General features: G+C 35.9%; 1 protein-coding gene across 1 annotated transcript in view; it reads right to left on the bottom strand.

The window, feature by feature from the left end:
- The window catches only part of LOC127644695 (putative palmitoyltransferase ZDHHC13), a 28,031-nt gene extending 16,725 nt beyond the window's left edge, over positions 1–11,306 (bottom strand). The window contains exons 1-8 of the mRNA XM_052128015.1: positions 11,162–11,306; positions 10,270–10,466; positions 9,108–9,230; positions 8,082–8,159; positions 7,667–7,811; positions 4,293–4,357; positions 3,013–3,175; positions 943–1,068 (exon numbers count right to left, since the gene is read on the bottom strand). Of these exons, the coding sequence (XP_051983975.1) occupies positions 943–1,068; positions 3,013–3,175; positions 4,293–4,357; positions 7,667–7,811; positions 8,082–8,159; positions 9,108–9,230; positions 10,270–10,466; positions 11,162–11,185 (921 nt within the window). The 5' untranslated portion in view covers positions 11,186–11,306. The remainder of the gene's footprint in view (positions 1–942; positions 1,069–3,012; positions 3,176–4,292; positions 4,358–7,666; positions 7,812–8,081; positions 8,160–9,107; positions 9,231–10,269; positions 10,467–11,161) is intronic.
- Between the last annotated feature and the right edge of the window lie 2,855 nt (positions 11,307–14,161).

Genomic DNA, 14,161 nt, shown 5'->3' with positions numbered 1-14,161 from the left:
GCTAAACTTTAATGGCCCGCAGAATATTTTCTTCCATGAATATATGAAGATGCTATATATCAAAATAAAGATCTGGTTTTAGGCAAAAAAAATGATTTTATTTTATCTTCATTTGTTCTTTTTTTATTGCGACTTGAACAGAGGTAGGTTTTGTCAAAAAACAACATTTCAGACAAAAAGCTGAGAAAAAGGCATGTTTATGTCTGATATTTTGAGCTTCTCATACTCCACTTCTTCATGTTTGAGATGATTGCAGTCTGTTTCTTTGATCAAAGAGTTGCGTACTCTTTCAAAACATGCGCAGGGGTCTTCCTTACCGTATAACACCTAAAACACGGAAACCCGGAAAATTCCGTGTTTGGCGGGGAAGCGTTTTTTCATAAAACACGGAAAATTCCATGTTTGGCGGGGAAAGAGTTAAAAATCTTTTTGTGTTCTGAAAGAAAGTCATACACATCTGTGACAGCATGGGGGTGAGTAAATGATTAGAGAATTTTCATTTTTGGGTGAACTATCCCTTTAAGATGCATTTTGGGAAAAAGTAGTGTGTGTGTATATCAACAAGTGTGTATTGTGCAAAGCTTCAATGTTTCAAATATTGTTTTTTGTTAATGTGATGACTTCACGTTGCATGCTTAATTCAACTAGCAGCATAGTTATCATCTCTGAAAAATGTGCAAGTAACCGATGTTAAAAACTGTGGCTGATTTTACTTTGTTCATTCATTCTAAACTGTAAATGGAAGGTCAAGCACATTGCACACATACAGACAATCTGCATACAGTGCACAGTATACATACAAGATAATGCAGAAATAATAAGAGTTCAAAACAAAATATTATTTTTTTGCCTGTGTTAATTGGATATGAAAATAATCAGACTTTCAATACAGTATGTACACAAGCCAAACTTGTTGGTGTGAGCTCGTCCGAGCATGAATACCTTGTATTTATTAAGCACTTTCCGACATGCAGAGTTGGCTTTGACTCTTTCTGTCTTCACTGCGTTGAGCATGTGAATGAGCAGAGGGCTGTGCACCTGGTGTGCAAGGTCGATGGGAGTGTGACCCTGAAAATAAAAAAATTTAATGTCAGCAAAAATCCTGACACAAGGTAACGCTCAACATACAAGCTGAATGCCCGAGTATGCACGGAGCACAATGCTTTAGACCCAGATTGACAGATTTGGAGAAACACTGCTCTTTTGTTCTGCTTGTTCAATCACCATTACAGCTTTGGATTTAGTGAGTGTAAACGAAATAACATGCAATGATATCATAACATACCATTTATATTTATGTGGAATAAATGTGCAGGGTACTTTCAGAAAGAAATGACTGAGAATCAAGACTAAATCTTGGGACTGCATATGAATGCAGTCATCTTATTCTCATACTGAACTTAGAGAAAACATGAAATTAAAAAATTGACAGCATTTCCATTTACTCTATAAATAAATGTTCCTGGTCTTTCTGCACAATTCATCTGAAAAAAGGTTTTGTAATAACATTCTCCACCTTTTAAATAACTTTTCTGCTGATTTAACCAAGGCAATTCGGGCAGGGAATAATAATACTAACCTAATAAACTTCGTAGTGTAAAAATGTGTAAAACTCCTCACCATGACACTTAAGTGTTCTTGGAAGTTGCTAGATGGTTGCTAAGGTGTTCTGGGTGGTTGCTTACTCGACTAAGTCAAAACATCCCACCCTTCAGTCTTAATAATACTCTGGTTTCTATATATAAAACACAAGTAACTGCTTCAATGGAAGTCTATGGGACTTTTTATCCCATTTTATCTTCTGCCGAGTGAAAATCGTAAGACCAATCGCTCAGATAAACAATAGGACACTTCTCCTTCAACGAGCTGCACAATTCATGGTATAAAACTCTACATTATTTCAAACTAAATAGTTTGTTTTACTTGGAAATAGGCCACATAAATGGAAGTTAAAGCTGAAATGTGTAGTTAAAATCTTCTCCTATCTTAGCCTAGAGACAACTTAAAGGGATAGTTCACCCAAAAATGAAAATTATCTGTATTAATTACTCACCCTCATGCCATTCGAGTTGTGTATGACTTGCTTTCTTCAGAACACAAAGAAAGATTTTTAGAAGAATATTTCAGCTCTGTAGGTTCATACAATGCAAGTGAATGGTGATGAGAACTTTGAAGCTCCATAAATCACATAAAGGCTGCATAAAAGTAATCCATAAGACTTGGTTTAATCCATGACTTCTAAAGCAATCCAATCGATTTTGGGTGAGAACAGACCAAAATCTAACACATTATTCATGGTATATCTTGCCATTGCAGACTCTAGCCATGATCATGATTTTAAAACTTCCTAGTGCTTGATGCTAGCGAAGAGAACTACAAGGAGACTGCTGACGTCAAATTACAGTTTGGTCTATTCTCACCCAAAACTGATTGGATCACTTCTGAAGACATGGATTAAACCACTGGAGTCATATGGATTACTTTAATGCTGCCTTTATATGCTTTTTGGAGCTTCAAAGTTATGGTCACCGTTCACTTGCATTGTATGGACCAACAGAGCTGAAATATTCTTCTAAAAATCTTCATTTGTGTTCTGCAGAAGAAAGAACGTCATCTGGGATGAAATGAGGGTGAATAAATGATGAGAATGTTAATTATTTGGGTGAACTGTTCCTTTAAGTAAGCCATTCATTTATTATCTCACACAACAATACAGTCTCAACCAATGGTGTCAGTTGGGGGCGGGACTATCTGTTTCTTTGATCCATAGCAGATGGGGGCCGGTTTTGGAAAGCTGTTTGAAAACAATGTTTCTTTTTGCAATTCTGTTCAGTGGCGCAAATATTACACACCGGATCTGAATATATTATTAATCATTCAAAATGGAATGCTGCTTTTGATCACCCAGACACTTCTAAAACCAGCGTTGAAACTTCACCATACCCAGTTTCTCCCTAGTGCTATTCTAAATCACATCCACACAATGATTTATTTCTGTTAGAGCACACTTACATTGGCATTCTCCAAGTCCACACTGGCTCCAGCATCCAACAGGATTTTTGCAGCATCTACGTTGCCGGCCAGCACAGCACAGTGTAGAGGAGAGTTTCTGTTCACTTTATCAACAGCATTCACTGAAGCGTTGCACTTCAGCAGGAAGTTTGTGGGCTCAGATCTATATTAAAGAAAACCACAGAGACAGAGTGTGAGAAGAGAGAAATATAACGGAAGGAAAGTGTAATTTTGACTACAGATCCTGAGATATAGAAAATATCAAGCTGTGTCTATTATACTAGTCTTTGGATTTGTTATGCTTCAGGACCCAGATGAAGTAGCTACCCAACAAAGTACCAAAATAGTTTATTTGACAAAAATTAACAAATATTTCCTTAAAATTAAACACTGAAATGATTAAAATGACAATAAACTGCATAGGCTGAATGATATGCACAAATATCAACACGAAAGAGGCTGAATAGGAATATTGATGCATTTTAGAAATGCATAAACAACATCAGAAGAGTGATTTACATTGGGCCAAATAGTGTGTTAATATTATCCATACTAACAAGTGACAGGTGAATCTGCTTAGAGTTAACTTATGTTGTCATTCTAAGTATGCATGATTACATGCAGTGTAATCAGTAACTCAAAAAAAAAAAAAAAGGTAAATAATTATTCACTACTAATTACATCTTATACAGTGTAATTAGATTACAGTTGTAATTACTCTGTCTAAAAAGCAATTACATTACTTATTACTAATTACTTTCTAAAACCCTGAGCAATCTCAACCAGATGAAAAATACAAGGATAGACATGAAATTCTTCAAATAAATCATATAAAATCAAATAAATTATTCATGAACTGGCCAGAAAATGTAGAGGTAGCGTTAAATGAGAAAACATACATTTTAACATTAGACGCTACATTTCTATTTTAAATCCACTATTGTTTAATGTAGAATTGTTCTAGAGTCTATACAGTATTTAACACAATTACATCAGAAGTAACTAATTAAATTACTGAAAAATGAAAAGTAATCCACTACTTTACTTTTTACAGTCATTAATTACTTAGTAACACATTATACCCAACCCTGATAAAATGGTTAGTCAGACATTAATATTTGCATTTCTACTTGTTTTTTTCCTCCTGTCCGTGATCCTATCAAAACAGTCCTGTGACCCACCAGCTGAGAACCCTTGTATTATACATTATGATGTCGGAGAAAAAGGTTTTTGGTGTTATTATTGCTACTGAAGTCTGTCGAGTCAATCAGAAGTTTTACCCAATGATTTTCTGTGCTGCCAACATCAATGTAGTCTGTCCATTTATGTCTGGTGAATCCACTTCCTAAAACAATGTCAAAGCAACAAGTAGATTCAATACAAGCAAACGTTTTTCACATTGTCATCGTTAAGCATGAAAGTTTTAAAGGGATAGTTCACCCAAAAAGGAATATTCTCTCATCATTTACTCAACCTCATGACATCCCAGATGTGGATGACTTACTTTCTTCTGCTGAACATAAAGATATTTAGAATAATATTTAGCTATGTAGGCCGCAAGTGAAAGCTCCAAAAAAGCACATAAAGGTGGCATAAAAGTATTCCATACAACTCGAGTGGTTTAATCCATGTCCTCTGAAGCAATATGATAGGTGTGGGTGAGAAACAGATCAATATTTAAGTCCTCTTTTAGAATAAATTCTCCTCCTTACCCAGTATGTGGCGATATATGTAGGAACAGTGCTTGAAGTGGGGCGGTATTCAGTACCTGCACTTCTATAAATTACTGTACGAAGTACTGGCAGCTTTTCTTATGTACCACCACTTCTCAGAGTCTCCCGGTACGATGTAATGTCTTTATTTAATGTAAGTCAGTGATTTGATGAGGCTCGCCAATCACTTTTATCTGACCTTCCAAATGAGTTTGATAAAATCACGCCGGTAAACATCCGAGTCCTCTTTGCGCAAAACTCAGCGGTGAGTTTAACAACACTCGACATATGCAACAGCATCCGAGGTCATCAAGCGATCCATGGTCCAGTTCCGGAGGAGCGTGCATGTTTAAGCTTGTCAGGCCATAGTTCAGTTTCACTCTTCTCCAAAACATGAATGTATTTATGCAAATTGCTTGCAGTTAAAACTACAGACTTAAAAAGCTGTAACAGAAGTGATGTCATCTCATATGCACAACCTTTATTCACAAGAGGCATAAAGATGATGAACAGAACCTTCAAAGAAAATACACAGGAAAATGTGCTTTTATTCTCCATTCTTTTCTGTAGTGCTCGTTAAAAGATTACGTGATTTGTCACTGAACTTGCCTATGCATATATCCCGACAGTGTTATTTCTACATCGTCCTCAATCCTGAACATCATCAAATCAGTTTGTTCACCGTTATTTATTATCTGCACAATTATCTGGCTCCTGTGTGCAAATGAATAAGGAAGGCACATTTTGCCCTCAATGAATGGGAGGATAACATAACATTTAAAAAGGAACAGACATTATGCTCTTTAGCAGATCTAAATATTCTTTCTCTGTTTTCATAAACAATAAACCTACATTGTATGTTTATATTTTCAAAGTAAAGCTAATCAAAACCTTTTTGTTAGTTGAGGATGTAAGGCCATATTTGTTCTTCAGCCAGATCTTAAGAGGGAATTTGACCTTGAAAATGTAATTTAAATACCTCTTTTAAGGTAATTAAATACTATTTTAATGTAAATAAACACATAATTAACCATTTTGTTTTTACATGTTATTTATAATAGGTGTTACTTCAGATAAATACAGATAGAAAAGGTTTGGCCCCAGTTCAGATAATAAATCCCCAAGATGATCTACTTATTTTTAAATAAACATATGTTGCAAACAAAAACAGTCTCCAAGTATATTTTTTATACTCTTTTGAGAGAAAACTTTTTTTGGATAAACTATCCCTTTAAGGAGAAATTGACATCATTCACTCACACTCATGTTGTTGCAAACCAGCATGAATTTTCAATTCTGAGGAATATTCCCAGTTCAATATAAGTCATATTTATATGTTAAAGAAATGCTCAATCGACAGCATTTATGACATAATAATGATTACCACAAAAAAACGATTTCGACATCCTTCCTTTCTTTAACCTGTTGATACACCCCCTTTTTGAGCACAAACCATGAAAATGACATACCTGACCTTAAATGGTTGTATTTACTGGACCCTTTGGAGAATGGACACAGTTGTAGTATATATTGAAAGAAGAAACTTTGGGCTTTATTTCCCATGTTTCAGAATTAATATAAGTTGTTATTTTTTAAAGTTAGAGAAGCTGAAGTTTATAGTAATGGAAATATTTTGAGCTGAACGTGTTTTTATAATCTAAAAAAATAAACAATAATAAAAGTACCAAGACAACCCAGAAATACAATGTTCTCAAAGCCACAAGTCTAAAGAAGTTATGTTTCAAATTTGAAGATGATCTAACAATCTAAAAGGTTCCTGCAAGCTTTTTTTCTCTGTAAAATCACTGCCGGTGTATAGAGTATAATTAAGACTCCACCTTCCAGACGACAAAATCTGACTGCACTGCTTGGCTATTATAAATAAATCTGTGCCCCATTTTTAAAAATAGACTTTGGAGACAGGCTCGTTTTTTTTACAAGACTCTAATATATCAGATAATATACAGTTTTACAATATAAATGCTGCTCAGATTGCATAGTTTGTTGAAGAACGAAGACGAAGGGTAATTCTTTCAGGCGAGATCTCATGTAAACAATGGAGAATTTTATCAATATTTCTCAGATTTATCACTTTTATGGACAAAAAGTGCTATTGGATGTTTTTCAATGAACGCTTGTCATGGACAATTGACTGGAACTGGATTCATCTGGCGATCATGTTTTCATAAAAAAAGGTGTGAAGTGCCGTTTTGATATTGCATGTTTTCATTTGTACTCCTGGAACAAATTACCAATAGTGCTGTTTCTGGAGCATTGCTATCGTGAAACAGAGATCTGATATCAATGTTGAACCCTTAGACCTTTGAAAAGATGTATAATTTGTTAACATTAGTTACATTTATAGACGATAAATTATATTTGAAATGTAAGCAGAGTGACGTCACTACCGCATGTGGGCGATTGCGTAACAACAGGTTAAAAAACAATGGAAGTGAATGGGGCCTTGTTTGGAGGGTTTAAAAGCAGAAATGTGAAGCTTATAATTATATAAGAGCACTTACAATAATTAATCTGTTAAAACTCATGTATTTATGCTGTAAAGTTGTTTAAATCATTGTTTACTGGGAATACAGGGTTTATGTTGTGGCATTGCCATGGCAACACAGTTGAATAATCGGATATTAACTTTACACAGAAAATGTTAATACAGGATTTTATCACACTATAATCTTGTTAACACATATTTTATTTATGTCTTGTGGCTAACGTTTGAAACAGTGAATATTTTAACGTTTACGGATTGGCCCCATTCACTTCCATTGAAAGAGTCTCACTGTAACTCAGATTTTTGTTATTGTTTAAGGAGGGAAAAGACTAAATGACTTTTTGTGATAATCAATATTATGGCACAAATGCTGTCAATTGAACTTAAGCTGTATTGAACCTGAACTATTCCTTTTAAATGACACTGTTTGTCGCACCTGTCCTTTAGCCATTAGGTAAGCAGTGATGGGCATATGCTGGAAGAGCACAGCCAGATGGAGCCCACGATACCCCTCTGCATCTGCTAATGATGGGTCAGCTCCATAACGCATGAGCTGAATGACCATGGACAAATGTCCTTGTCTGTTCAGAGATAAGGGGGAACAATGTAAGCAGCTATACAGACAGAAATCAAAATGTAAACATTCCAAGTTAACAAAAGAATCCAGCATTTGTTTGAACAGACATGTTTTGTTTTCTTTGACCTGATCTAAGTGATGGTATTTTTTACAAAAACTGCAAAAAGCACATTTAATTGGTAATTGGGTGAGAAATCGTTATTAAGCATTTAATCATGTGCTTTTGCCAATTTCCATGTCATGCATTCGCCTTTATTTAAATTGTAAAACTCACCGTATGGCCCAATGGAGTGGTGTAGACTTAAGGTCACCACCTAGTTGGTCTATGACAGCACCTTTAGATATATAGTATCTATGAAACAAATCAGAACACAAAATACAATTAACATATTTTAAACAAACATTTACTAAACATTTAACAAACCTTTATTTTTAACTTAAGTGTTATAACTCTTAATTATGCCTTAAAGGAATATGCCAGGATCAATACAAGTTAAGCTCAATCAGAGTCCCCCAGTCACTGGGGGTTGAGTCAGGAAGGGCATCCGGCGTGTGCCAAGTCATATATGCGGAAAGCGGAGGGTACGCTGTGGCGACCCTTAATGGGAGAAGCCGAAAGAAGAAGAATACAAGTTAAGCTTGTTTGACAGCATCTGTGGAGTAAAGTTGATCACCACAAAAATGTATTTAGACTCGTCCGTCCTTTTCTTTAAAAAAGCAAAAATAGAGGTGACAGTGAGGCACTTTTAATGAAAGTGAATGGGGACAATTTTTGGATGGTTTGAACACAGAAATATAATTTTAATAATCTTATAATTTTATAAAAGCACTTACATTAATTCTTCTGTTAAAACTCATGTATTATTTGAGCTGTAAAGTTGTTAAAATGTTTATTTTTACAGTCCTGTTAGGGCTTTAAGGTTTGTTGACAATACATCGTCATGGTAACGAAGTTAGAAGTTGGCTTTACCTTTACACAGAAAAGGATAGTAAGTCATTTTATCACACTATAATCTTGTTAACACATATTTTATTTACGTCTTGTGGCTAAACTTGAGAAAAAGTGAGTATTTTAATGTTTACAGACTGGCCCCCATTCACTTCCGTTGTAAGTGCCTCACTGCAACCCAGATTTTTGCTTTTTTGAAGTAAAGGAGGGACGAGTCAAAATTAACTTTTTTGGTAATCAACATTATGCCTCAAATGCTGTCAATTGAGCTTAACTTGTATTGAACCCAGAATATTCCTTTAACATATTGTACTTATTAAATAGACATTAAACAACAGAAATACATCTTACTTGACAATATCTGCTCGATTATTGATGGCAGCCCAGTGGAGCAGCGTAACATTCTCTTTATCAGGTTGTCTGACATCATAACCAGCCTCTATAAGCTCTTTACACCTCTCAAGAGTACCATACCTACAATTTAAAATCCCAATGGAAAGATTTAGTTTATTTTTGCATCAGACTTGACTTCCAAATATTAAGCCCCATACACTCAAGTTTCAATGCATGAACAACTGGTAGTGAAGAACTGTGTTTTATAATGAGAAAGAACTATTTGTGCAAGCGAGACAATAGATGTAGAACAAATCTGAAGCTTGAGTTAACATTTACACAACGTTTAAAAGCACAACGCAATGCTGCATTTGAACTCTATATCATGTTTTGTCTGTTCAACAATGAAAAGATTGATGATCTGTTTACACACTTTCCTCACTCACTGTTCAGCGTCATTACAGCTTGATCGTAGAATAGATCGAGAAAGCTCCAAAAAGCACATAAAGAGAACATAAAGGTAATCTGTATGACTCCAGTGGTTTAATCCATGTCTTCTGAAGTTATTTAATCAGTTTCTGGTGAGAAAAGACCAAAATATAACTATTTTTTTTTAGTGTACATCTTGCCATTGCAGTCTCTAGGCACAATCGTGATTTTAAGCTCAATTCCACTTCTTGGTGCTTGACGTATGTGCAGAGCAATAAATGGCAATACAGGAAGTGTAATCAAGATTAAAATCGTGGTTGCCAAGAGGACTGCTGATGTCAAGATTTATAGTGAAAAAGGAGTTATATTTTAGTCTGTTCTCATCCAAAACCGTTTGGATCGCATCAGGAGCCCACTAGAGCGATATGGATTTATTTTATGCTTCCTTTGTGTGCTTTTTGGAGCTTCAAAGTTCTGGCCACCGTTCACTTCTATTTTATGGACCAAGAGAGCTGAGATATTCTTCTAAAAATCTTTGTTTGTGTTCTGCTGTAAAAAGAAAGTCATCCGCATCTGTGATACTATGAGCAGATTTTCATTTTTGGGTGAACTATTCCACAGGTCTCTTAATGAATATCAGCTTAGAAGCTGCATGGATAATAATTTAAATGAATCATGTCACCGCAGGACCAAGGTATCTTTACAGTTCAATTTAATCCCACTGTATTCATTTCATGCCAATGAGTCTTACTGTGTTGCCTTGATGATATCCCAGGAACTGCTGTCCTCAGGGTGTGAGAACGTCCTCGGCTGCTGTGTTGGATCAAGAGGTCCGGGGACGAGCGGGCCATGGAAGCTGGGCATGAAACCACCGAATCCAGGACCTCCATGACCGTGGCCACCGCCGTGTCCATGGCAACTGTCACCCATATGACCATGGGAGTGGCACTACAAAATACAGTATGACCATTCTCATCAAAAGGTTACTGCTTAAATAAGATAACACTTTTAGAGGGTCTACAGCATAATGATCAAAGAGATTATTGTTGTGACTAAGATGTGTCACAAGATGGCGATGATACAAAGGTGCATCTAAGTAATATACTGAAAAGAAGAACACACCTCATTGACACGAGGTTGTCTGCAAGTGACTGATTACACTACATTACAATGTTCATAAATTGTTCGAGCATTCTTCAATGTATATAAACATGTTAACATAACATACAGTACATGGCAGAAAGTGAACATCCATACATGTTGTCAGTAGCAAACTCCGACTGTTTAATCCTCCTATGATCTTAAAACGGCAGTAAATCCATAAACATGTTCAATAATTAGCCGTTTATAGTCAATAATAACCCAATGATTTGCAGGGCTATTGATAGCGGTTAAACAGGTCTTACAATCATCACATCTGCTTCATATTACAAATTGACGTGTCTCTAAACCGTATTACGTATCGATTTGTCAGTATTACTTGTGTATCTTGAATGACTGATCGATTTGCTCGACGTGGATACATGCACATAAACAAACAAACAAATACTCAGGAGAAGATCAGTTAGCAATAAAAGCTAATTTAGCTTCACAGGTCTGACTAATCAGACGCAACTAGATTATAAACCTTTTCCCCCACTCACTCCGTCTCCTTCGTCCCAGTCCATCACTTATGTGTGAGGTTTTCAGTGACTGATCATGAAGAACTGGTTATCAATTACTAATACTCTGGTAACTGGAAGTCTGTCGTGCATTCAGCGCATATTCCACTTCCTGGATACGAGTGACGATTCGAATGCTCTGACTGGTACGTTTGTTTCTATGACGTTGCTCAAGTCTACCGTATTTGGCGCGCTCACGGCCTTCGAAAGAAGCACACACGAGAAAAATGTCGTTTAAACATATCATCAGTTTATCTTAGATGTCATTTGTGTCATTTACCAGTTTAACACGATGTTCCAGTTCCGTTTGTGAAACCTTGAGAAAGATAGACAGAGTATGAACGAGAATGAGAGTTTCTTCTTTTCAGGCATTGTGTGAATTCTTGAATCCCCAAATTTGAATTTTCAGCTTTGTACAGACACTAACCAAAAAAATACTACTATGGTTTTAGATCATGTACCATGGTAATACCACAAAAGACTTTGAAGTACCATATAAGTAGTATTGTATATAAGTATGATTTTATAATGTATAGACTATTTTTTTTTGTGTGAAAAAACAAACAAAAACCATGCCACTTCTTACATTCAGAGCAGTCTTGCAGTTGATTTCTGCTATTGTCATATCTATTAGAACACATATATTGATTATATAGCTGTAATAATCAAAACCATAATGGCTACACAAGCATAACATCAGCATAAATGTAATCCATAAGACTCTTGGTTAAATCCATGTCTTCAGAAGTGATATGATAGGTGTGGGTGAGAAACAGAACACTGTTTAAGTCCTTTTTTTTTTTTTTTTTTATAATAAATTAACATCTGGGATGGGATGAGGGAGTGTAAATGATGAGAGAATTTACATTTGTAGATGAGCTATTCCTTTATGCAAAGACTTTTGACAGTTGGTCATGTGATCATAACATGGCAGCCCCCATAAGGAGACCCTCTCCATGTAGAATAAAATACCTATTATAAGGTTACTGATTTGACTGGAGTTTGAGTGTTTAGGATTTTATACATATGTTTCAAAATTCCTTTTAAGTATTAACTATTAAGGAGTACAACTTTTTATATGAGAAAAAAAATACAGAGTGCACCTTCAAAGATGCGAAGGATTAAGTCGGTTTTCTGTCCAACAAATGAATACTTGATGAAAAGCAGGTACATGTCCTATTGCCTATGACTGTTCATTCCTTTAATAACTTCGACTTCTCACACGTCTTTTTAAGGTTCTTCACAGTTCTTCACCACCAGTTGTTCATGTGTTGAAACTTTACCAACAGTGAGAGTTTGAGGTAATGTTGATGGTTTTAGGAATGCTTTATCAACATGTGAGGGTGTACAGTAGAACATATAAATATATCTGAGTGTAAATGCATTCCTCTGTAGTGGAATGCATGAACAAGTGATCACAAGATGGCAGTATTCTCTATAAGTTACTAATGGAAACTCCTTGGCTTGGAAAACCTCTCATAGCATGTGTTGCCAATAGCAGTACTATTGATTATGTTGCCACAGACCCATCAAAGCCTTAAGAGATCCATAGCTTCCCACTGCTGTGAATTACTGTCTATAGACCACAGTGTATTGTAGATTGTGTACAACTTAACAAAGGACAGTAACAATTAGTTATTACAGGAGCTATTAGGAAGTGTTAGAAGAACAGTTCAACCATCCATCCATCCATCCATCCATCCACGATCCAGCCATCCATCCATCCATCTATCCATCCATCCATCTATCCATCCATCCATCCATCCATCCATCCATCCATCCATCCATCCATCCATCCATCCATTTCAGTTCTGGCATCATGTTTCATGTGAATGATTGTTAGTCAATGGCAGCAAATATAGAAAAGTCTATTTCACTCTTTTAAAAGCCCCCCAAAAACAATTGGTTACTGGAAAAACATCTAGCCTACAATGATATACTGAAATACTTACAATTTATATGCTGCTTGGGGGGAAAAATAGTCTGTCTGTCTGTCTAAGAAGTTAAGAATGGTAGTAAATCAACGTGCATACAGCTCATTAATACCTGTGGGAGACCAGAAGTTTATTAGCATAATTAATTTAATCAGCAGGGGTTCGTTCTCTCTTTTTTTTCTAGGGCCGAGAGAACATAATTACATTGACCAGACTGATGTATTTACATTGTTCTCTAGCCTCATTAACAGTAGTGTATGTGACTGAGCATTCAAACCGTTGTGAAATATCTCTGAAGACAAGGCTCTTTTCTCATGAAAGATATCCAGTATGCATTATGGATTTCTATGAGTCTTAAGAAAGCAGCCATGCCTATATGACAAAGCGCTCACAAACACATCTCACAGAACTATAGTTGTTTCCTGCAGATATTCCTCCCCTTTCCAATTATCAAATCCTCCCAAAACCAGCACACTTCATGTAATCTCATTAGTATTTAATGGCAGTGCAGAGGGGTTAAAGAGAGTCTGCGGGCATAATGCTGTGGCTTTGTCTCCATCTGTTTAGGGCTCTCACATGAGCATGTGCTGCAGGAGAGCTAATGAACTAATAGGCTAAAAAATTAGTGTCGCCACACTTTGAACTTTCTTTGTTCAATCACACCTTTCCTCGTACACTTTGCTTACTGCTTCCAACAATGATTTCTATTAACTGTTAAACCTACCTACCAACCTACATATCTAATACATGTAACATGACATGTAACCTCTACCCTTCATTGTTACAAATAGAATTCTTTTCACTCGAATTCTTCAAACAGAATGCTATTGAAAATCTATTGAGAAATCTGGTGTCCTTGTGTAAAATATAGGCACTCAGCTAAGAGAAGGAATTTTGTTATTTATGAGAGATACAAACAAACCAAACAGATTTACCCACATACACATAACGATCTGTCTCGGCTTAGTGTTTGTGTATACATATGTGTCCTTGATGGCTGATTTATCATCTCTCTTTCATTCATACTTCAACATAATCAGCCTGGTGA

This window comes from Xyrauchen texanus, chromosome 1 (genome assembly GCF_025860055.1).
Source record: "Xyrauchen texanus isolate HMW12.3.18 chromosome 1, RBS_HiC_50CHRs, whole genome shotgun sequence".
Lineage (NCBI taxonomy): Eukaryota > Metazoa > Chordata > Actinopteri > Cypriniformes > Catostomidae > Xyrauchen > Xyrauchen texanus.
Note: the sequence above shows the minus strand (reverse complement) of the source record. Positions and strands in the feature narration are given on the sequence as shown.